The 22,578-nt window shown below is 36.2% G+C and overlaps 1 protein-coding gene and 1 long non-coding RNA gene across 6 annotated transcripts; both read right to left on the minus strand.

The window, feature by feature from the left end:
- Positions 1-36: 36 nt before the first annotated feature.
- LOC122148145 lies at positions 37-4,905 on the minus strand. Of its 3 annotated transcripts, none has more exons than XR_006162120.1 (12): positions 4,758-4,905; positions 3,452-3,551; positions 3,233-3,337; positions 2,804-2,890; positions 2,611-2,716; positions 2,076-2,243; positions 1,630-1,857; positions 1,409-1,513; positions 1,228-1,331; positions 753-877; positions 409-562; positions 37-101 (listed from the first exon to the last, which is right to left on the minus strand). It is a non-coding gene; the product is annotated as an uncharacterized LOC122148145 (long non-coding RNA). The 3 variants fall into 3 exon arrangements; XR_006162121.1 differs by having other exon boundaries at positions 2,053-2,243; XR_006162119.1 differs by having other exon boundaries at positions 1,630-2,243.
- Positions 4,906-5,285: 380 nt separating this feature from the next.
- On the minus strand, positions 5,286-22,549 carry LOC109074501 (actinin, alpha 2b). Of its 3 annotated transcripts, XM_042773847.1 has the most exons (22): positions 22,242-22,549; positions 19,701-19,815; positions 19,357-19,476; positions 19,078-19,164; positions 18,798-18,885; positions 18,560-18,638; positions 15,788-15,869; positions 15,203-15,288; positions 15,023-15,115; positions 14,697-14,927; positions 13,933-14,080; positions 13,656-13,806; positions 11,410-11,518; positions 11,168-11,308; positions 9,675-9,857; positions 9,371-9,505; positions 9,100-9,279; positions 8,397-8,543; positions 7,814-7,891; positions 7,499-7,564; positions 6,866-7,024; positions 5,286-6,744 (listed from the first exon to the last, which is right to left on the minus strand). In XM_042773847.1, exons 1-22 carry the CDS (start codon positions 22,368-22,370, stop codon positions 6,586-6,588), a joined length of 2,766 nt encoding a protein of 921 aa, XP_042629781.1. In that variant the 5' UTR covers positions 22,371-22,549; the 3' UTR covers positions 5,286-6,585. The 3 variants fall into 3 exon arrangements, with proteins under 3 accessions (XP_042629781.1, XP_042629778.1, XP_042629777.1); XM_042773844.1 differs by lacking the exon at positions 7,814-7,891 and having other exon boundaries at positions 22,242-22,543; XM_042773843.1 differs by lacking the exon at positions 7,814-7,891 and having other exon boundaries at positions 15,023-15,288; positions 22,242-22,548.
- Between the last annotated feature and the right edge of the window lie 29 nt (positions 22,550-22,578).

The following is a 22,578-nucleotide window of genomic DNA, read 5'->3' on the forward strand; positions in this document are numbered from 1 at the left end:
TATGGTATAAGAGATTGAATTTTTTCAAAATTTATTTGGTATGGATTTGAACTGGTTGCTTTAGCAAATAAAGCAGGGAAGAGCTTGGTTCCAGGTTCCACCTACAAATGGAGAGACATTGCTGAGGTCAAACTAAAATAGGACAGAAATACTAAATAAGGAGAATGTATGAAAACTAAAGTGTGTAGAAAGTGATTTGCTGTTTGTTTATGGCTAAAATCACAACTAAATAGTCAAGAGATGCTTGAAATTATAGTATTTTTCAAAATATAAGCATAGGCTATTTTACGGGACAGTATAGATCCCAAGATTATTAGTAAACACTAATGCATAACCTAAATGATAAATGGTAAACTATGCCAAGCTAAATATTTGAATGGGACTGCTACACTTCTGACTTCTGTTTACCTGGTAGTACCTGTATGTTGCAAGCTCCTTGCCATGGTAAATGTCAGGAGCCCTGTTGCCGTTTCAACCAGACATCAGGCCACTGGTATTGTGACTATGGGACAAACTACTGCCCTCTGCTGCACACACCATGTAACAGCTGCTACGCTTGACACTAACAAATGAATAAACACATACTAGTATTATTATTAAATAACATACTATTATAGTATTTATTAATATTTTGATTGCGCTTTTCTTAGTAATTATGTTATGTGAGTGTCATTTTTAAAACATTTCTATATAGATTAAATTTTATTTTAAAGATACAGCATCTCTTAAAGGCCCTTTGAGTCTTACAGTACCTCTCATGAACTTTTATCAGCGTTGTTCCTGCTCCAGCGGTTCCACAGTATATCCAAACCTGTTTGATCTTCTCATCCAACAGGCAAAATGGCACTAATTGGGTACTTCTCTTATACATTACATCCTAAAACAAAAAAACAAAGCAGCTGTTAGCACAACACTGTACTGATCCACAGGGGCAGGTTTGTATCCATTCCATAGTTCATACCTGGACAGGTGATGTAATCAGGATTGATTTAACACAATTTTCACTGTTGCATTCATGTAAAGTTTAAATCTCAGATGTCTTAGTGTGGAATCCTATTTTGATATACTTATTTGAAAGGCGGACAGATTTTACATTCTCCTCTGCATGTTCATCAGAGTGTCCAATATGGACACCAAAAGCCAGAAGAGTTCTTCCACAGCACAAAAAGAAGTATGATTAATAATGAAGCGCTAATAGTTTATTAGGCACAATAATCAATGGCATACCTGAGGATATCCTTACATGACTGGAGGTTATGAATTCACTCCTGATTTGGAAGTTTGGAAAACTCAACTAGACACGAGTGTACTTTTTTGCTCTCATCTTTAACCTAGCAGAAGAGATGCCATTTTCAATATACATCAGAATGAGATGAAACTACTGAAAGGATGTTACTCAGTTACTTACAGGTCCGTAGGTCCAGCCCTGCTCTATTTTGTCAGTAAGCCAGAGTTCATGGAGGTTTTCTGCTAATCTTTCTCTGATCTGCTCCAGCTGTGGAGGATATTCAACCTGATAAGATGCAGAGTTGAGTTCAAGGATGTCAAACACTCATACAAGTTGATGCAAGACAGCCTGTAGCTTGAAATAACTGTACTGATGCTAAATTTAAAATAATCAGAGCATACTTAAAATTGAATGAGTACTTCGCTGGAATCCACTGGAATGGGGATAAAGGTCACTGGGCTTATAGGTACAACAGGGCCTAAGAAGTCACATTGACTTTCAGTGTGATTTCGTGAAACAGCTCCAGCTTGCAGCGGATTTTGGGGAGGATAGCTTCAGCGCATAGAGATAAGCCAGCTGGAGGAAGAAACCTAAACTCCCCCTGTTGACCTCCAAACATCACATGCACCCTGATGAAAAAATACAAAACAAATCACTATTAAGCTGTTTTAGGATGTACAGGTCAGATTTAGGGAGATTCATTTAAAACAAAATGAGGTAGAATTGGGGAATCAGAGCATATTTTTAATTGTGTGATGAATCGTGAGCAAACAAACCTACAAGTAACACAACATGCAAAATCAAAATCTATTCATAGGTAACACTGCACTCCCGCTGAGAAGCTGACCACTGGAAACAGCAGTCCATCCACATAGAAGTTCTCCAGCATGCTTTGAACTGGCTGTCCATTGACCCGGAAGGAGATGCAGGTTGAACTAAGGTCAAGACAGCAACTAATGACATCATCCTCCCTTAGCAAGTGCTGATTGGGTGAGGTGACCCTCTGACCTACGTCCTAGGAAAGAATACACAAATAGTGTTTAGATTTCACCAGGCTACATTTATTTGATAAATATACAGTAAAACAGCAATATTGTGAAATATTATTACAATTTAAAATAACTGTTTTCTATTGTAATATATACTGTAAAATGTAATTTAGTCCTGTGATGGCAAAGCTGAATGTTTAGCAACCATTTCAGCAGTCTTCATTGTCACGTGATCCTTCAGAAATGATTAGTTTATGCTCATTTGGTACTAAAGAAATGTTTCTTATGAATATCCATGTTCCAAATAGTTCAAATTTAAAGCATTCTCGCTGAATAACTTTCAAAAAAAGTAAACATTTGAACAGTAGTGTATGTGCTTAGTCTCCATCTTACCTGTCCAGAGCTGGAGTCCATCAAAGCCATAAGAGCAGAGGTCGTCTCGTACACTGTTCGACCCCCAGCGTGACCCCCTGTTGGGGAGGGATGGTACCCTTCAGTGCTTGCCCAAAAAAAAAAGTAAACAGCTCAGATATTATTGCAGTGTGTAGAAAGATAGATGAGCTTTCTCATTTGCTGCAGGTATTACCTCATCTTGGAAGAGATTTTGTCTGTTCTTCAGTGCTCTAATATCTCCCTGTCTGACCTCATGGTCCTTCCCCATTTCAGAACATACCTGAAATACCATACAAACATATCACATTAAAGAGCATGACTGTGAAAAAGGCCTTTAACTTTATACATGGTGTACTTTCAGATTTAAAACTTTGCAGGATGTTTTCATTTACTTAGTGCTGTGTTACACACTGCATGAAAGGTAACTTTCAAAAATCCATAATAGGGCCACTTTAATGCATTTTGTTGAATAAAATTAATGAATTCCTTAAAAAATGTCTAACTGACCCCAAACTTGAATGGTTGTTTATATGGGTGACATATTTAACTGAATATTCTTTGATAACTGTTCACTGTTGCTAAATTCTGAATTGTGTGAATCCCCTTTCACTACATTACCCACCCCTGCATACTGGTCTTCGTGGTTGGCCAACATCTCCTGCAGTGCTCGGACCAACAGACACTGGTCAAGAACAAACACACATACAGAAATGTCTGTGGGAACATTCTGTAAGCAAGAAAAAAGGTTTTTGAGAAGTATGATAATGCACACAGTAGACTGGTCTAACAAACAGAATAGTAACCTGGTTTCAAAATGTTAATAAGCAAATGCACATCGAACCTTTGAGTTGGACTCAAGATAAGACAAACGGTCACTGAATCCTTCTGCAGTTAAACACAGTTTCTGCTGATGAGCAACACCTCAATACCAGCTCATCTCTCTGAAAAACACATACACATTACAGACTGCAGCTACAGCTGTACTGAACTCATTAAAATAAGACCAAAAATGAGAATATGGACTGCTACGTGATCTGATAAAAACTGATCAAGCAAAATGATCAGTTATTCAATTTTAATAAAAAAAAAAAAGTGAACATGCTGCAAAGGCATTACACTCAAAAGGTTTGTATAAATGCACACACACTTCAAAACTAAATACACACACCTCATTTATAGTAAAAATGAACAAAAATCAAGTAAAAATCACAATTAGCAATGTTGTTTAATGAAATTGTTTTGACTATTGGTCAAGAATGTTTTAATGTAATTAATTCACTTTTTTTTTTCTTTTTTTTTTTGGTATCTGTGATTTGAAAAGCCCCACATGCTAGATAAAATGTAATTGCTCCTCTTACATTATAGAAAACAGCAGCAGTGCAGTCTTATAAGGACTGAATCCTGGCTTACCAGTCAGTGAATAGAGAATTCCAACACCTCCAGCTTGTCATATGAGTTTCACTGACCAGCAGTGGGACTCACACACACAAACACACACATTCAGACATTCATGTCACTTTTAAAACCTAACACAATGTGAAACAATTAATGGTTTCCAGCATGTTACAGACGCATGTGCTAAAATACATAGAGAATCATTGCATGTACTGTATGTGTGTGAGAAAGAGAGAGCACAGTATCCCATTTATCTCTTATTTAGAGATATGGAGCTGAGATTAGAGCTCACACATCCAACAGACTCTCCAGCTCATCTGTTACTGATATCACAAAGTAAAAATAGACACCAGTGATATGGGTCAAACTCTCTCAAACATGAATTCAAACACTGTGCATTTATAACCACATATATAAAAACATAGATCCAACAATTAATGATAAATTCACAGTTACAGAATGAGCAATTTATATGTGTGTAAACATACAGTTTGTATTATATTGTATTATATTGTACTAAATAACTCTGTTAAAGTCTGTGGTGCAGATCTAAATTTCGAATATGTTTCCAATATATATTCTTTTGTAACCCATCTGTTAACATCTAATATTAATGTCCAAGAATCTCATTAAGGTCCCATTACATCAATCAGCCCTTTTTTTCTGAAGTTACAAATGCAGTTCAGCGTAAATAGACAAGATATTATTCATTGCATTCAAATTTGTATTTCAATGCAGTCCTTTTTACTTACAGTTGGCAGAAACTGAATTTCATCTTCCGCTTCCCCTAAATCCATGTTCAGTGACTATGTAGCCGGACTTTGGATCTGGTCTGTTGAGGGACCTGTGTGTAAGAACCAGATGACTGAAGAGCTCCACTCACCCAGCCGCAGGTGCTGAACTCATCCTGGGACAGAGAGACCACAATACCAACCATCATGAGATAATGCTGCTGAGATCTGATAAACTTAAAGTGGGAAAGAAAGGGCTTTTCCATATTTGGTAAGTTACATTTTAGATATTTGGTAAGTTACTTTTCAATATTTGGTGAGTTACAGTGGAGAAGAAAAAAAAGAAAAGAAAGAAAGAAAAGCAAAAGAAAAAACAAGAAGCCACCTAAAAAAAAATAACAATTAATGTGAATGATGACCTATTCATTATACAAGTAAAAACATACCATATTATGCAAAACACTCTATTATGTATATACATATTTTAGGCCTACAATATGTTAATTGCATTCTATTCCAAACATTCAATAACAAATCAGAGACTTGGCATTTTCATAAGTAAGGTTTATTTAATTTATATCACTGTAAAACACACATTTGGCTTTCTTGTTCATAGAATTCAACAGCAGACATTCACAAATCACTTCTTTCACATTAAAACTAATTTGATAGGTTAACAAACTGACCAAAAATCAACCAAATGCACTGTCATTGTACACTGAACTAGTGTGACCTATCGAAATCTGCTGTATTCATATAAGCTTGACTGATACTCTGGGATTCACTTACTTTTCCAGTCTTCACTGTGAATGGTTTACATGCTGTTCAATACAGACAAGAAATCAATTGTTTGTGTGTTAAGCAGGCTGTGTTGTCTATTGTTCCAAAGGGTTCACATACTTTAACCCACAACTGTAAATGTTGTATTTTATCATAATTTCTGTTTTTTTTTTTTTGCTTTCTTTATTTGACCAGCCCTGTAAAAGTACATACATTGACACTTCATGTAATCACCAAATTGAAGAAATTGTGCAAGCATCCCCAATATTTAAAACGTCATGTACAACCAAATCAGCCGCTTGTGCTCTTATCTGACTCATTATTAAGAAGGACAAGGATCACCTCTTCCTAATTTATATAAACTGTTACTGCATATGAAATCAGGCACTGTAAGGGTTTTAGGTGATTATGTTGTTAAGAATAGAGCTACTATTCATGTGACTTTTTTTTAAGCAGGGACACTATAGTACACTACAGAAAAAAATAAGAGAAGCATAGTGGTTATGTGAATCTTTCTCAATTTGGGGATAATTCAAATGTGCAAAAGCTTACATAATGTAGGTTTAACACTACCACACAAAATAAATTTCGTTCTGGAAAACGCAAAAAACCTAAAACTACTTAAACGTATTTAATTCTGAATTTAGTGTAACTACAGATTTTGCTGTAATTCAAGTGACATAATCTTTGTAAATTTTCTCTGCATCATAATAGCCTACATGAAGGACAGTAAAAAAAAGTTTCCCATGCCTTGGAATTCGACAATTTATGAGAAAGTGAATCTAAAAATTCACAAGTTTTTTGGATTGCTACAGATAAATAGCTTTTTTTTTGTTTTGTTTCCTTCATTGAATTCTTTTCACTTCCAGACTGCATTCCATGTGTATTGACTTAAACATTTTATATCAATCATCTAGCAAAATACATCAAATAAAGTTGAAAAATGAAATTATGCTCATTTTGTTTATTTGCCATGTTTTCATTTCTTGAGGCTGTTGATCTGATGGGTAAAGAATTTTCTTGGTTAACGAGACAGACGGGGTCGAAAGGGTCAGAGTTGTTGAGAGAGTTAAAGGTCACTCTCTCCATAGAGGGCACTGGAGAAGGCAGTGTAGTCCAGGGCTCCAGGCAGAGCTCCAGGGCCAGAGTATGGGGGCATCCTGCTGATGCAGTACTCTGCCTGGTCTGGAGGAAGCTCTCGTCTCAACTCATCTGCCAGAATATATGGCTATTCAAAACACAATAAACAACAGTTAAGGAATACGGAAAGAATTTTTCAGGTACAAAAGACTGTTCTGAAGAGAACTGTTAAGGTTAAGTAAGCAGCACACACACACACACACACACACCTTGTCTGCAGCGAGGATCCTGAAGGAAGCGATGACCTGTTCAGCTGTGTCTGTGTCCGCTGTCTCTCTTGTCATGAAGTCAATGAAAGACTGGAATGACACAACGCCTGAAGCATTTGGATCAACCAGCATCATGATCCGAGCAAACTCCACCTCACCCTGAAAAAACACACACATACATTTATAGCACCCCACCATTGTAGTGTTGAAATTCATTTGTGTGTATACATTTATTTCTGCATATTATATATATATATATATATATATATATATATATATATATATATATATATATATATATATATATATAAAATAATAATAATAGAAAATTAATAAAATAAATATATTTGATAAAAGAACTATAAAATGAAGAGACTCGTTTTAAGAAAATAAATTCATTATACTTAATATAATATTTTTATTATATAAATTTAGATTTTATAACATTATTAGATTTTATCTTTTAAAAAAATGCCACTCATAAAATTAAAATTAACAGAGCAAAACAATAATAATACAATATAAATTAAATGTATTTTGCTTAGATATTTTATACTTGAAAACAACACAAAAATACTGCTTAAGAATGTTATTTTTTAGTTTGTAGTCAATGAACCCTATTTAAGGCCCTACCAGATCATAACCCATCGAGATCAGACAGGCCCTAAAGTCATCAGAATCCATCGCCCCATTCTTCTTCTGCATGGGAAAGATTTAAGGGCAAAGGTTGAGGATGTGTGGGTGACACAGCAACATGGTTGGAAAAATAAAGCAATGTGGAGCAGGGTAAGAAACAGCACCTAACACAGAAACACACAGACAGAAAAATACACAGGAGAGGTACAGTACATTAGAACTATATTCTGCTGCCCAGGGAATGCATATGTATAAATCTATGCAAAGAACTACACACTGGGGTCAAGGGTTAGAGGTCATGTTGGTTAGTACCTGTTTGTCACTTCCTAAATGTTCAAAACTGATCAGACATGCTCTAAACTCATCAGGCCTCAGTTTACCCCTCTCCTCCTGAGAGCAAGTATCCACAACACACAAAACCATGCACAGGATGTGAGCAAAAAAGTAAAAGGTTATTGATAAAAATAAAACAGCAAAAAATTTATTTGCAAGGATTCGGAAGTGCTATATTCATCATTTTATTAAAAATAGCTTCATTTAACTCTGGTCATCATTTTTAAGCAGATTTTAGCACAAATTGCATCTATTTCACATCTGATTTTAAACAAACTAAAAACAGCAAATGATCTCCCATGTCAAACTAAATATGTTCCAATAAGTGAACGGAAAGATAAATTACCACTCTTGCAATGTGATGCCTCTGAAGAAGTGAAGGCAAGACAACACAAAGCAAATATGAAATGAATGTGTCTCAGCTGAAATAAGAGAGATTTACAGATGTTTGTATAATGCTCAGTCAAAGTGGTGCAGGGTTTAATTTAGTTGGTATGGTTTAATGATGATTAGTATACCATCCATTCAACAAGGAAACAAGCAAGTAGTTAGAGTACAGCACCCGATCAAAGTGGTTGAAAGAGGATCGGAATTCATTCATCTGCTCCTGGCTGATGCCCTTTGCATCACGTGTCAGAATTTGAGTCTCGATTTCATTAATAGTGCGAGCGACTGTAGTCAAAAGGAGCTCCCAGCCAACACGAATATGCTGGAGAGAAAAGAGAAATACTGTTGTAAAAATTCATTGACAATTAAGTGAGAATTCAAACATGTGTGACATACATTTCTATGTACACTCCATTCAAAAGTTTAGGCATTTTTTAATGTTTTTGAAAAAAGTATCTTACTTTCATCAATGCTGCATTAATTTGATAAAAAATATAGTACAAACAGTAACATTGCGAAATATTATTATAATTTAATAGAATTGCTTTCTATTTTAATACATTTTCAAATCTAATTTATTTTTGTGATGGCAAAGCTAATTTTTAAGCAGCGATTACTCACACGGTCCTTCAGAAGTCATCTTTTTGTGATGATTTGTTGTTATTGAAAATTTTATTTTTTTTATTATCAGTGTCGAAAACAGTTGTGCTGCCTAATACTTTTGTGGAAATCAGATTCTTTGATGAATACATTCAAAAGAAGAGCATTTATTTGAAATATAATTTTTTTATAACATTATAAAATGCCTTTATTGACATTTTAGATCAATTTAATGTGTCCTCGCTAGGAAAAAAAAAGATAATTGTGTGTATGTGTACCTCCATAGTGTAGTTAGTATGCTTGTTGTCAAAGATAAGTGACTCCTGGATGAGTTGGTGATCTCCCTCCAGTCTGTCTATGTTGGGTTTATAGCTGACGATCACATGCTCACATTGCTTCAGCTGGGTCATCTGATCCTCCAAAGTCCCGCCCATCGCCATAGAACAACGACCAATTTCCTGATAGAAAGATAGATAGAGAGATTAAAAAACATGTCTTATTTGGGTATATCACATTAGCACAGGTGATGGCTGCGCTTATGTCAGCCACCTCCATCCTGGCCTGTATCCAGGGTCCGATGAGGTTGGCTTGAGCAGCAAACTGGCGTCTGAGCCTTTCGTTAGCATGCTGTAGCGCTAACTCCTCCTGCAGTGCACTGTCACGCTGGGGAACCAGCTTCTTCACCTGAATATACAAACACACATCATTAGCATCATGATCATGAAGACTACAGGAATTGTTTAGAATGGCTTAGAATTAGATATTAGAAGATAAATTTGAGTTTTTAACTTTAAGAACATTTCTGTGCAGTTTATGTGTGGAACAGAATTGAAGTCTGATTTTTGTGTTTGACCTTGTCCCACTTGATGGCAATCTCTTCTGTAGTTATGGTGCTGTAGGGGTTGGTGAGGTCTCCACGAATGCCGTAATTCTGAGAGATCTTCAGGACTTCCTGCTGTATGCCAAGGATCGCCTGCCTTTCTGCATCTGCCTCAGGAAGTGTGGCCTTAAACTGCTCGTGAGCAGCTATCAGAGTCTACACACAATGGATAACTTGTTTTTATATATACACTACCATTCAAAATCTGAGGTCAGTAAAAAAAATACAAATTTTAAGAAATTAATACTTTTAGTGGATAACTTGTTTTTATACGAACCCCGCCCACACAACATTTTTTGGACGGGAAGTTCGGTCTGGACTCGATCCATTGAGGAGTAATTATGCCAGGGCGGGCTTTAATCGATGATGGACAGGCTATCTGCGGTTACGTAAGATAGGGCGTCTTGGAAAGTAGGCTCACGATCTCTTTTCTCTGAAGCCTCAGATGAACACGCGCTTCTTCAGCCTTGTCTCTTTCGTCGTGTTTCCATTTTTTAAAGTTAGTCAAGTCGCGTTGCCAACCGTGTAATAAAGTTGAGACAGGGCTGACAAATGCGATAAGATTTATTTTCATTATTGTCGAGATCTAATCCTAAACAGAGAACTTGTTCGTATATACATGCACCTTTTGTGTTTCTCTCAAAAATGTTATTCGTGCTTGTAAGTACTCCGCGAATTCTTTAATTCTTTTTACAACAGCGGCAAAGATCGTTTACACTCATTACTTTCCTACTTCTTCCAGTTCCAGCGTGCGTGCGTGCAGTTGAACTCTGTTGACAACTATGCGTTGCTCAACATACGTCACTTACTGCGTTGTTCTGATTGGTTGTAGGTCCTATCCAATTGAGTGCAGATTTTTTTTTTTTTTTACTGGTTCGGTTAAGACACGCCCCATAATTCAAGTGCAATGGAGCAGTATCAGACTCACATTCTGCCTAGAATATGAGTATGACGAAGTCAGGCTTCTTTATGGTTAGTTTAATTCATTAGACATAATTAAATTGCAGTGTTTTACATTGTTACAAAATATTTATATTTCAAATAAATGCTTTTCTTTGGAACTCTGTGGTTTCCACAAAAATATTAAGCAACATCTTTTTCTGCATTGATAAGAAATGTTTAAGCACCAAATGAGCTTATTAAAATAATTTTTAAACGATCACGTGATGCTGAAACCTGGAGTAATGGCTGCTGAAAATTAAGCTTTGCCATCGCAGGAATAAAAAATACATTTTAAAATATATTAAAACAAAAAACAGTTATTAAATTGTAAAAATATTTTACAATATACCATTTTATTGCATTTTTATATAATAAAATAAATCCATCCTTGGTGAGCATAAGAGACTTCTTTCAAAACCTTACAAAAAGTCAAAAATACATACAGTAATACATATGTGACAGCAGGGAGCTGTGGAAATACTAGTCTGTTTCACAAAATAAGCATGTAAATTAATTGTGTGTACCTGGACCTCTTCAATGGTGTGCACTATGAACATATCCTGTAAGTCTTCCATGGCTCCCTCCATCCAGTTATTAAAGGGTGCAGATCTCTTTGCGTATTCCAGAAACAACTGCTCCACCGTCTCCAAAAGTTTCTCTGTCCTCTGCAAAAATTTAACACAGATTCAAACCTTTTGCTTTCTTTAATACTTGGATTTATCTAAAATATTCTAGTACAAAACAAGTTGCGACAAAGACAGCATACCTCCAAAGACTCTCTGCGTTTCTGAGTGAGTGTACCCAGTTGGTCCCAGAGGTCACAAATACTTTGACACCTTTGATTCACTGAAGCAACATCATGATAGTCCAGCTCACTTTAGAAATATAAAACAGAAGATAAAAAGATAAAAGACTTTATACCACAACATTGCATTTGATATTGACTCTGTCCCCCTCTACTGGTAAACAAATGTAGTACTCACTAACTTTACATTGATGCGGAATTTTCTACACTTTTGTATTAAATTTCTTTCCATGTAGATCATTTGATAATGTTAGTCAAGGTTTCTTGGATCAAAAAATGTTGTAATTTAGTTTTTCGTGAGCATTTTCCACCCTCTCTCTAAAGGCTGGAATACACTTCATGATTTTTGCACCAATGTTCCGCCGATTTGCAGCTTGGGTAAAGGCGGGTGTAAACAGTGAGATTCTGAACGTCGGAACGTCTTGAGCCCTCGCACAGGTCACGATTGAGTTTATCTGAAAATCGTACGGAGGCAGTCACACATGACACATATTTACTACAATTTTACACACTCTGGCGTAAGCATAACGTTTTTGCTCCATTCATAAAAATATGGGTTCTGAGGATGAAATAGTTTTCTTTGTGGCAGCTATGGCTTGTGACATCCAAAAAAAGAAATTAAGACATGGCAAAGAGAATGTCTGAAAAGCATGGACTTTCTGTTCTTCATAATCGACTCGAGGTGAGAAGGCTATTTCTGAATTTCTGCTTGTTTTGCCGGAAATACAACAGGTATATTCATTCATAAATCTGTTCGTGGCATCTGTGTGGTTGAACGAGATGATTTGGCAATCCATCTGAAGTTGACCAATCAGAAGATGAAAAAACCCACATGTTATGTGTATAAATAGTCTATATAGTAAATCGCACCATGTACGCCCGCCTTAAGTTGACACTAGTTGCCGAAAGTCAGAGTCAGTCTGCAGACTTGAGTTGACAAATTTAATAGAAAATTGTGTAATGTATGATGTTCAGAGACTCCAATTTTTTAGCTTCAGACGATGGATATCAAACATGTTTGATATTTTGAGGCAATTTTAGAACACATTGCTTTCAGTTGTCATGCGTCTCCTAGCAACAAGACACATTTCTGCAAGAGTTTGCTGTGATTGGAACGACTTTAAAGTCTGCTAGTGTATGATCCTCAGTCGTTTAGTGTACGATGACAAGTTTTTCGTCTGTAACTATTACAAAGTCAGTAATGAATGATGCCCAGTATTTTAAGAACTGTTCAGTGTAGTGTATTCCAGCCTTAGACTGTTTTTGATACTCTACCTACAACTGCTGTTATGATTAGCTATCTACATTTCTTTTCTGTGTGCTTTTTGTGTCTACATTAACATTATTATTCTAATCATCATAACTATGCTCCACAGTTTATAAGTAATATCACCCTGTATTAACTGAGACTACATAAAGGTCAGAAGCTGTCAGTTAAGTACTAAATACATGCACACACACACATTCTAACCAGGCCTGCAGGGAGATAATGAATGTTAAAATAGAAAGTCTGCAATATAAGCGTCAAAGTAGGGTGCGTGTATATGTGTGTCTAGTTATGGATAAGTAGTGTGACAGATATGAAGCTATTAAGACCCTGTAAAGTGATGAGATACTGAACGTGACAGCTTAGTTGCAAGGCCAAAGAACTTGTGCACTACCATTCAAACATCTGACATTTATAAGATAATTTTTAATATCTTTTATGCTCGCAGACATATTTATTTGATGAAAATACAATAAAAACAGTAATATTGTGAAATATGAATTATTTAAATTATTTTTTTTTTAAAGGAAATTGATTCTTGTGATGGAAAAGCTGAATTTTCAGCAGCCATTACTCCAGTCTTCAGTGTCCAATGATTTTTTTCGCTATCATTCTAATGCTGATTTGGCGCTCAAGTTACTCTTATCAATGTTGAAAACAGGTTTGTGGAAACCGTGATACATTTTTTTGCAGAATACTTTGAATAGAAAGTTCAAAAGAATAACATTTATTTGAAATAAGTTATTTTTTAATAATGTCAAAGTCTTTACTGTCACTTTTGATCAATTTAATGCATCCTTGCTGAATAAAAAATTATATTACTGACCCCAAGCTTTTGAATGTCAATGCACATACACATTAAAATTAACAGCTAAATTAAATGAAGATCAGCAAAGAAAGTCAAAGGATTTTTGAAGAGGATAAATCTAAAAGATCATACTTGAGCTCCTGAGCAATAGCAGCAATCTGCTCAACTCTGTCCTGGTGGGCGGAAAGGTCACTCTCAAATGCCTCGTGTTTCCTCAGCAAAGCTCGGACTTCCATTAAAGATGCTGACTCGTAGTCCTTCCGGGTCAACATCTCCTCCTTACCTATTGCAAAACACACATCAAGCATATATTAAGCATCATTTAGTGAACTTTCTTATTCAAAGTGGCCTATATTTCTTTTTTAATTAAGTGCAGAATGGTGGTATTTTATTGATGTTCGGGACTCACCTGCAGCCCAGCTCTGATGGTTGGTAGCCTTCTGCCTGAATTTCTCTGCTAGATGATCCAGTCGTTCCAGTCTCCTGATCTCTGTCAGCAGCCATTCCTCATAGCCCTTCTCTACCTGTTCCAGCCCCTGCCATGCACTTGCTATGTCCTAAACAGACAAACACAAACCAAATCATCAACTATGAAACCATTGAGAAACTGTAAGCTGTTACTTATGAAACCTTACTGTTTCATAAGAGTGTATTTGTGACTAATATACCTATAAATCTACATTTTTGTAGATTACTGTTTCATAAGAGTGTATTTGTGACTAATATACCTATAAATATATAAAAAAAAATAAAATAAAATACATATAAAAATAATATTTAATATATTAAATAATAATATATATAAATAAATATAAAATACATAATAAACATATATTAAACATGTATTGATTTATTAAATACGATAAAATATAACAAGCATAAACAAACTAAATAAATATTAAATAAGATTATTAAATATTAAAATAATGTTAAATAAATCAAATTAAATCAATACAATATAATAAACAAACTAGATTTCAAATAAAATAAAATAGAAAATACATATTAAAATAAATAATTCAATACATATAATACAATAAAAAAAAATCAATAAACAGTACAAATAAACAATAAAAAAAATAACCAAACACACAAACAACATCAATGGGAAGTGTACAAAATTAGACATCCAAGTAAAGATGTGTCACATGTAAGTGTGAGTCAAACTCTCACCGAAACCATCTTGCCCTCAGAGGGCATAAACGCAGGCCGGTTGCTAATGCGGAGTTTAGTCTGAAGGGTGTTGAAGCTGATTTCCAGTTGACACTTCTCCTGCACTTTGGGAGGTTTGTGCTTCCTGCGGTAATCTCGGAAATCCTCCAGCTTCCGCTGCATCTCCGACATGGTCTTCTCCGGCACACGATTCTCAAGCCAAGGAATTGTACGTCTGATCCACTCCAACAGCTACAGAGTAGAGGGAATATTCAGGTTAAATGCGTGTTTATGTGCTGTGTGTGGAGTGTATATGATGTGTGTTTAACTAAAATATGTCTCCTGACCTCACTAGCCAGTCTTTCATAGTCCTCCATCAGCTTCTCATTTTCCTGATTCACTCCCAGCACCTTACAGATCCTGTTAGCAGCAGTTTCAGCCTGAGGGAGAGAAACACAGTAAGAACTAAGGTAGAGATGGATGGAAAGATACGATCTGCTAAATCTAGCACATGCAAAACACAATACCTGTTCAGCTCCAGCAAAGGCATGGTAGAAACAGGACACATATGTCATAATAGCTCTCTCATCAGGCTTAGGGGTGTTCAGGATGTCTGCAGGGAGAAGAGATGAGTTAAGGGACAACTACATAAAGTGAAGGTGGAAATAAGGTGCGATGGAAGAAAATATAAATACCACAAGGAAACACAAGTCATGTTCATCTGCTAAAGTGGAAAATGAGGATACTAGGACTGTGGAGCAAAGGCCATATTTTGTAATATTATACAGCTAAAAATAGGGAGTTTGTTGCTTGAAATCTTTAGAATTTGCATCCAGCTTTTAGAATATTGTCTTATTGCTGCTTTATTGTAAGGAACAAAGGACTAGCCTGAGCCTAGAACTTGGTTCCTCCTAAGGTTTCCTACTCAAATAAATTTGAAGGAGTCTCTCCTTGCCACAGTTAACTGTGACATACAGACCTTACTCAGTGTAGATGCCATATTTAAGGTCACCATAACACTTTTGTGAAAGACAGTATAACTGGCTGAAAGCTCTGGATTTAGCTGGAATGTTATATGGAGTATTGGGGAACATCTTATGCTTATTGTTTACCCTCGGCATCCAGCATTTTGGGGATGTCCAAATGTTTTTCAGCAATGTCAAATGCCAAATTCAGATTACCCAGAGGATCATCCTGCAGACAGACAACAAGAGAGAAAAGGCATACTTTACTAATAAATAAAACAAAAGAAATAATCCGACACTAAAAAAAAATAATCAACATAAATCAAAATAATTTCCATGCAAAAGTGAGTGTCAGTATTCAGGTGTTACTAGAGGAAAGAGAAAATGTTTAGCCCTAAAAAAGGATTTCAATTGATAAATTAGTTAAAAGTCATCTGAAAAGGAGGGACTGGCATACAGAAAGACTGGGTGCCCTTTAAATGCAAAGTCTTTTTAAATTATAAAGAAAAAAAAAATAACTACACTACTGTTCAAAAGTAATACTTTTATTTTAGTTAATAAGGATGTGTTCAGTAGATCAAAAGGTACAGTAAAAACAAAAGACCATTTCAAAAAAATGCTGATCTTTAGACATTTCTATTCATCAAAAAATCTTGAAAAAATCTATCAAGGCTTCCATAAAAAATATTAACCGTTTTCAACACTAATAATATATAAAAAAAGGTTTCTTGAGCACCAAATCAGCATATTAGAATGATATCTGAAGGATCATGTGTGACGGAAGTAATGGCTGCAGAAAATTCAGCTTTGCTGTCACTGGAATAAATTTAAAGAATATTAAAATAGAAAAGTTCAAAACGGTACAAAAATTACTGTTTGTACTGTATTTTTCATCAAATAAATGCAGCCTTGGTGAGCATAAAATACTTCTTTCAAAAACATTACTAAAATAGTAATGATTTTTCCATTCTGCATTCTAAATGTGCATGTTTATGGTTATAATTTTTGCAAGTATTTGTGGATGTGTGTGTAAGCAGAGTCTGGGGATCAAGCTTTTGTTCTCTGTGTCAATAAAAGCCGTATTGCAGGACATCAGCAGCTGCAGGGGATCCACAGGGTCCTGGACCCTCCTGATGCTCATGTCCAAACTGGGACCACTGGGGTCCATGCTAAACACTGGATTACCCCATTCAAGCTCACCTGGAGCCGCCAGTGACAGCTGAAAGGGACAGGAATGTCTGTGTGGGGTGAGGGGTCTTTTAGTCACTCACAGATGAACTGACTGACACTGACAAGCTAAATAAATCCTTAATCTTCAACGGTCTGATCTAACCAACTAATAAAAACCATAGTGCACATACACTCATTCCCACAGACTTGGAACATGGCTGGAAAAAAATGCCACATCCTGCTCACCACGCCTTTATGATTCCCTATTCTGGGAACGAAGAAATCAAATCTAACATGTCACTAGAGTACTAACATGCTTCTAGCCCACTTAAAATCCACTTTGAAGGGTCCTGAGACGGAATAAGTTCTAATATGGATTCTTAGAAAGCATCCTTTAGAAACCGTTCTGGTGTTCCTGATATGTGGATTACTTTTTTCTAAGTTCTATTCCGGGTCAGGATTATTGTAAACCCAAACGGTCCTCTGAGAAAATGTATTATGGACCAGGTTTCTCCGATTGCCTCTTGACTGCCATAATTAATAATTTCTGAAGGATCACGTGACACTAAAGACTAGAGTAACGGCTTTTAAAAATTCAGCTTTGCTCTCACAGTAATAAATTAGATTTTAAATTACATTAAAACACGTATTTTAAATTGTAATAATATTTCACAATATTCCTGTTTTTACTGTATTTTAATCAAATAAATGCAGCCTAGGTGAGCGTGAGAGACGACTTTCAAAAACATTTAAAAAATCTTGCTGACCCCAACTTTTGAAAGGTAGTTTAACTACATCAGTATAAGCTAACACAAGCTACCCTCAAATTACAGCTAAAAAAAAAAAATGTCAGCTAACTACACAAATTTGCCATCAATAAAACATCCTGTCCTCAATCAATCCTGCTCTTATGAGATTCAGCAGAATTTAGCTCCAACCATAAAACATACCTGCTAATCAAAATGTAATCACTATATCAAGTCTATAACCTTCCAAATGTGAATTAGAAACACTCTATAGGCAGCAACACTTTTACGCAATAACAAGGTACACATGAAGTGCATAAAATTCTTACTTACTGTAACAAACACAAATGTTAGCCTACATAACACACACAAATAGGCAATTAGGATACTACTTGTTAAAATATAAAATATTGTTTCATCTTGTTAAATGTTTTCCAATCAACTCTGTCTGAGTGCTGTTCTGGATGCAGCCTGCCACTGAGATGACAGATAGCTTTCTCCAAGTACAAGAACTAAACTCTGCAGGAAGACAGATGTCCAGCAGGACTGAGCACCCCTAATCTATTAAATTCAGAGAAAACATTACATCCAACAATAGCATAATATAACACTTATACCACCTCCAGCTTATGAAAGTCAACCAGTTCTGGTTTGTGCCTGTGAATAAGTGCACAGAAGCCCAGTCCATCCTTCCAGCTATTGAAGCCACAAAAAAAGGGAATTTCTGATTGTACATGCAATAAATGAGATCTGGATCTACTACATAATAGAGTCAACCCTTAAATTTTTAAAGAAGGTCCTTAGATTCCTGAGGGTGGGAGTGTGATGAACTGTTGAGTGTATTGAAGATGTTAGACACACATACTGTAAGCACACACCATCTGTGCAGTGATATCAACAAAAGGGAACATCAGAATGTTGTGGCAGACATGCTATTTTTCTACCGACTGTTAGAACAAATGTCTCGGAGGATCAAAGGTTAATCTGGGGTCACACTTGAGACCTTGTTGAGTTTGGCGTAGTCAATGAGGTCAGGCCTGTGCCTGTGGATAAGAGCGCACAGCGCCAATCCATCCTTCCAGCTTCACCAGAGAGAGAGAATCAGGGTCATGTTGGAATTAACATAAAAACTGAAACTTTATAACTAAAAATAATAAAGTATCTGTTTTAACTCATATTAAAATACTCAACATTGATATCTCCTTTCAACGTTTTTTTGCACCCAAAAAAAGAGGCCTCACCTGACATGAAAGTTTTGAACATTGACATTCCTGTAGGGAGCAGTCTTCCTCTGACACCACAGCAGAAGTCCTTCTTTGGCCGAAGTTTCTGAAAGACAATTAGTGAATCATTATATAATTCACACATGACTGAACAATCTAATTGTTGTCATTTGCTATAAAATGATTTAAACATTTCTAGGGGTTGTGAAACGTGCCATTAATAATAATAATATCAGTATATTTTGCTGTTTGTGCAAATGTTTTGTGGCATTTTATGTTTGGGATTTGTTTGCTTTACCTTCAACAGAGATATCCTGAATGGCGAAGCGAAGGATGATGGTCCAGATCATTCCAAGAGTCATTTTCACATTTCCATCCACAATTTCTCAAACATATGAAAGGAAAATCATTGCTCAATAAAAAAAGTGCTATTATAAATAAAAAGATATATAGGATTTTAAAATACGCTATGTGACATGCAAAATTAATAACCTCCATCCCCTAATATTAAATCTGTTTATAAAAAAAAATAAAAATTTAAATACGGATTACATTACAGTTGTACAAAAAAGCATACCTTCAGCTCCAATGGAGACCAGTTTCACTCCTTTACTGGTGATGAAATCAAGGGCTTTGTTGACATTGGCTATCTTGTGAAAACGCATCTTTCCTCTGTCAGGCTTGGGTAACCTCTCACCTGCCAAAATACAACGCAGTATGAAAAATTTAATTGGTATATAGTTGATATTACATATCGTTGAGGAAGTTTACTTTGTATCTGCTTGACTGAACACATTACTTTGAAACATTCATCTCTGACTGATACTTTCTGATTGTAATACTGAAACGTGCATGCAAGCTTCTTTGAAACAATAATGTATTGTGAAAAGTGCTAAACAAATAAACTTAAGATGGATTTACCTGAGATGACTTCAAGCAGCAGCATTAGTTTAAGGCCATTCCTGAAGTCTTCCTCTATGTTCTCAATCTGTGTCCCAGCTTTCCTCAGGTGAGAGTTGCACCAGGCCGTGAACGTCTGGGAAACAAGTAAAATATACATCAACATACAGTTCTCCAACCTCACGTCTTACCTGTCATGCACACTAACATGCAAATCCTACACTCAATATTCATCAAATGCAGAATCCTTGCACAAAACCACAGTGTACAGTTACAAAAACAAATGTGTGACAGTAGACCAGATTTAATCTTAAGACTTAATTCTTAAATCTGCCTTTGACACCATTTTCAGGTCAAAACCTCAATGCATGTGTGACTGCAATGGACCATGCCAACAAAATGAATCTTATCTGGTGGCTACGCCAAGAGAGGAGGTATAGTAGGTAGTTCAACTAGTTCTCAAACTCTATATGAGAAAAGATGGGGAAAAAACATGTGACCGTAAATATGGTCCAAACTCCTGCACTTTATTTAATCAATGATCTTTGAAAGGTATTCTAATTATGAACAGGAAGTGTAATAAGATCAGTCAATAAGACAATAGAATGGCATTGGCATGATAAAAAAAAAACACACACACACACACACTTGCACTGAACACATGAGCATCTACACTTGAGTTGAACACTGAGTTCATCCTCCAAAAATAACCTGCACTTAACTACATGAACAATAAGCTACAAAGCTGGAATCTCCAAGCTGTTGTATAGCATCCTCTGCACCATCCTATGATTGCACTCCAGAACCATATATATTTATACAATATATATATACACGTTTTCTCATTTAAAAATAACAAAAATATTATTTTGGATTCTGCATACTGCATAAGAATAAGGGGCAACATTATGACCCAGTAATGCTGGGTACCGTTTCATGGAACAAAATGTGTCTGTACTGCTGCCCACATCTGTATTAGGTTGCACTCTCAAATCCACCGCTACCCTTTGGCCATTTTTTAGACTCAATGGAGCATCTTTTTAATCCCTCAAAGCAGGTTCAGTCATTGCTGGGCAGATGAAAGCTTTACTGTGGACCCCAGAGTGCATTCCTGCGAGGTACGAGTGTAAATTTAGCTCTCTCCGCAGAGTCTGTTTCTGATAAGAGACCTGATGAAGTAGGCTCACACTGAGGAGAGAGATTTGAGAGCTAATGCAGTGTATATAATGTGTTTATCGCACTGCTGCGTTGTCTAATCGGACAGGAAAGAATTTCATTCATTCTGGAAAACTTTAGGGTGTGTCTGCAGTAACATGCCTGCGTGGGGCAATGGTCTCTAGAAGAATGATTAGACCCTATCATCACAGATCAACAAGCCAAGCAATATAAGACTATGTTTAAAATTTGAGACAAACAGCCATTTATAAATATCTTCTAAGTTGCTTCGGTAAGAAAGGATCTGCTAAGTATAAATACAGTCAGTGAGGTTCAGTTTAAGGCCTAAATGAATTGTAATCTGACCCAACTTGGCCAACCAGATTTAACAGAGGATCTATAGGCAGACCACAAACTAACTTCCTTCCTAAACTTTATTTATTTACTAAATGGGCCTGTATTGTGTGAATAATATAGAAAAAAAAAGATCACTATGGTCATGTTATATTGCTACAACAAGAGAATGAATGAATCATTTTAAGTGAAGGTGAATCTGCAAGAGGGAGAAAGTTCACTTATGTGGTTCTAGTCTATAATAGGACTTAGGATGTGGATAGTTTAGATAAACCAGAGAGTTTAAGATCACCCTGCTCAAAGACAAAGTTTAGAGGCCCTCAAAACATAATCCCACATTAGGAATCCCTTTGTGATTACTCTGACCATTACCTGTCAAAATAAATATATATATCATACACCAAATGTAGAGTTTGATATAATACCAGTTATAGGAAATGACAGTAAAGCACCTGTCCACTTCAGTTCAGTATATATATGAAAACACTATCATAGACTACACAATAAATAAAAGAATTCCCTGCCAAGGACACCGGATTAAGCTACTATGATGACTTTTGGTGGTGTAGTTAAAATTAGCCCCTGCATCCATTCTAATCCCAAGGACGTCACCCTGTGTTGGAAGCATCTGTTGACAGTCCGCATTCCAATCGTATCAGCAACAGAGCCGCGCGCAGCTGCGCTATTGTTAGTTCGGTACCCGCTGCATCCATCCTCAGCGCGCGCTCCCGACAGCCGGAGTCAAACCAGACCCCTCACTGACAGACCACAAGAGCCCATAACGGGACGGGATTCCTTCGCAAACAACTGCTAAATCTAAGCTAAATGATAGTTTAAGATTGATAAATAAATAAATAAAAAAACTTTTAACTTACACTTAGTTAAATGATACATTTAATTTAGACCAAGTTAAATTATATTTCTACTTGAACTAATTATCTATAAATCATTAGCTATATAATTATAATATATATTTCTAAAAATAATATAGGCTATAGTGTGTGTGTGTGTTGTGTGTGTGTGTGTATATATGCAAACTCAACCTCTCCTTACCTTCCGTTGCTGTTTTTCCCAAGCTGGATCTAGCAGTAAATCCCGGTCCCATTCTTCCTCGGGCATCATGTAGTCGTCCGGTTCATATCCATTATCATATGGATCCGAAAGGTCGATCTGATTCATCATTTTCAACCGGTCAAGCGTTATATTCTCCTATTTGATGGGTAAATTGTGATAATCGGCTTCTGAGCTTGAGTTTTTGGTGTAAGTGCCTCAGGTATCTGTGTCTCTTTCGTTCGTGTTGGTTTCCAGTCTCGCGGCCGCAGTGCGCGAGCAGTGACAGCAATGAGAGGAGCGGCTGTCAATTAGTACCGATGGGTCACATGACGTCTTC

The sequence above is a fragment of the Cyprinus carpio genome, chromosome A17, assembly GCF_018340385.1.
Source record: "Cyprinus carpio isolate SPL01 chromosome A17, ASM1834038v1, whole genome shotgun sequence".
In the NCBI taxonomy this organism is placed as follows: Eukaryota; Metazoa; Chordata; class Actinopteri; order Cypriniformes; family Cyprinidae; genus Cyprinus; species Cyprinus carpio.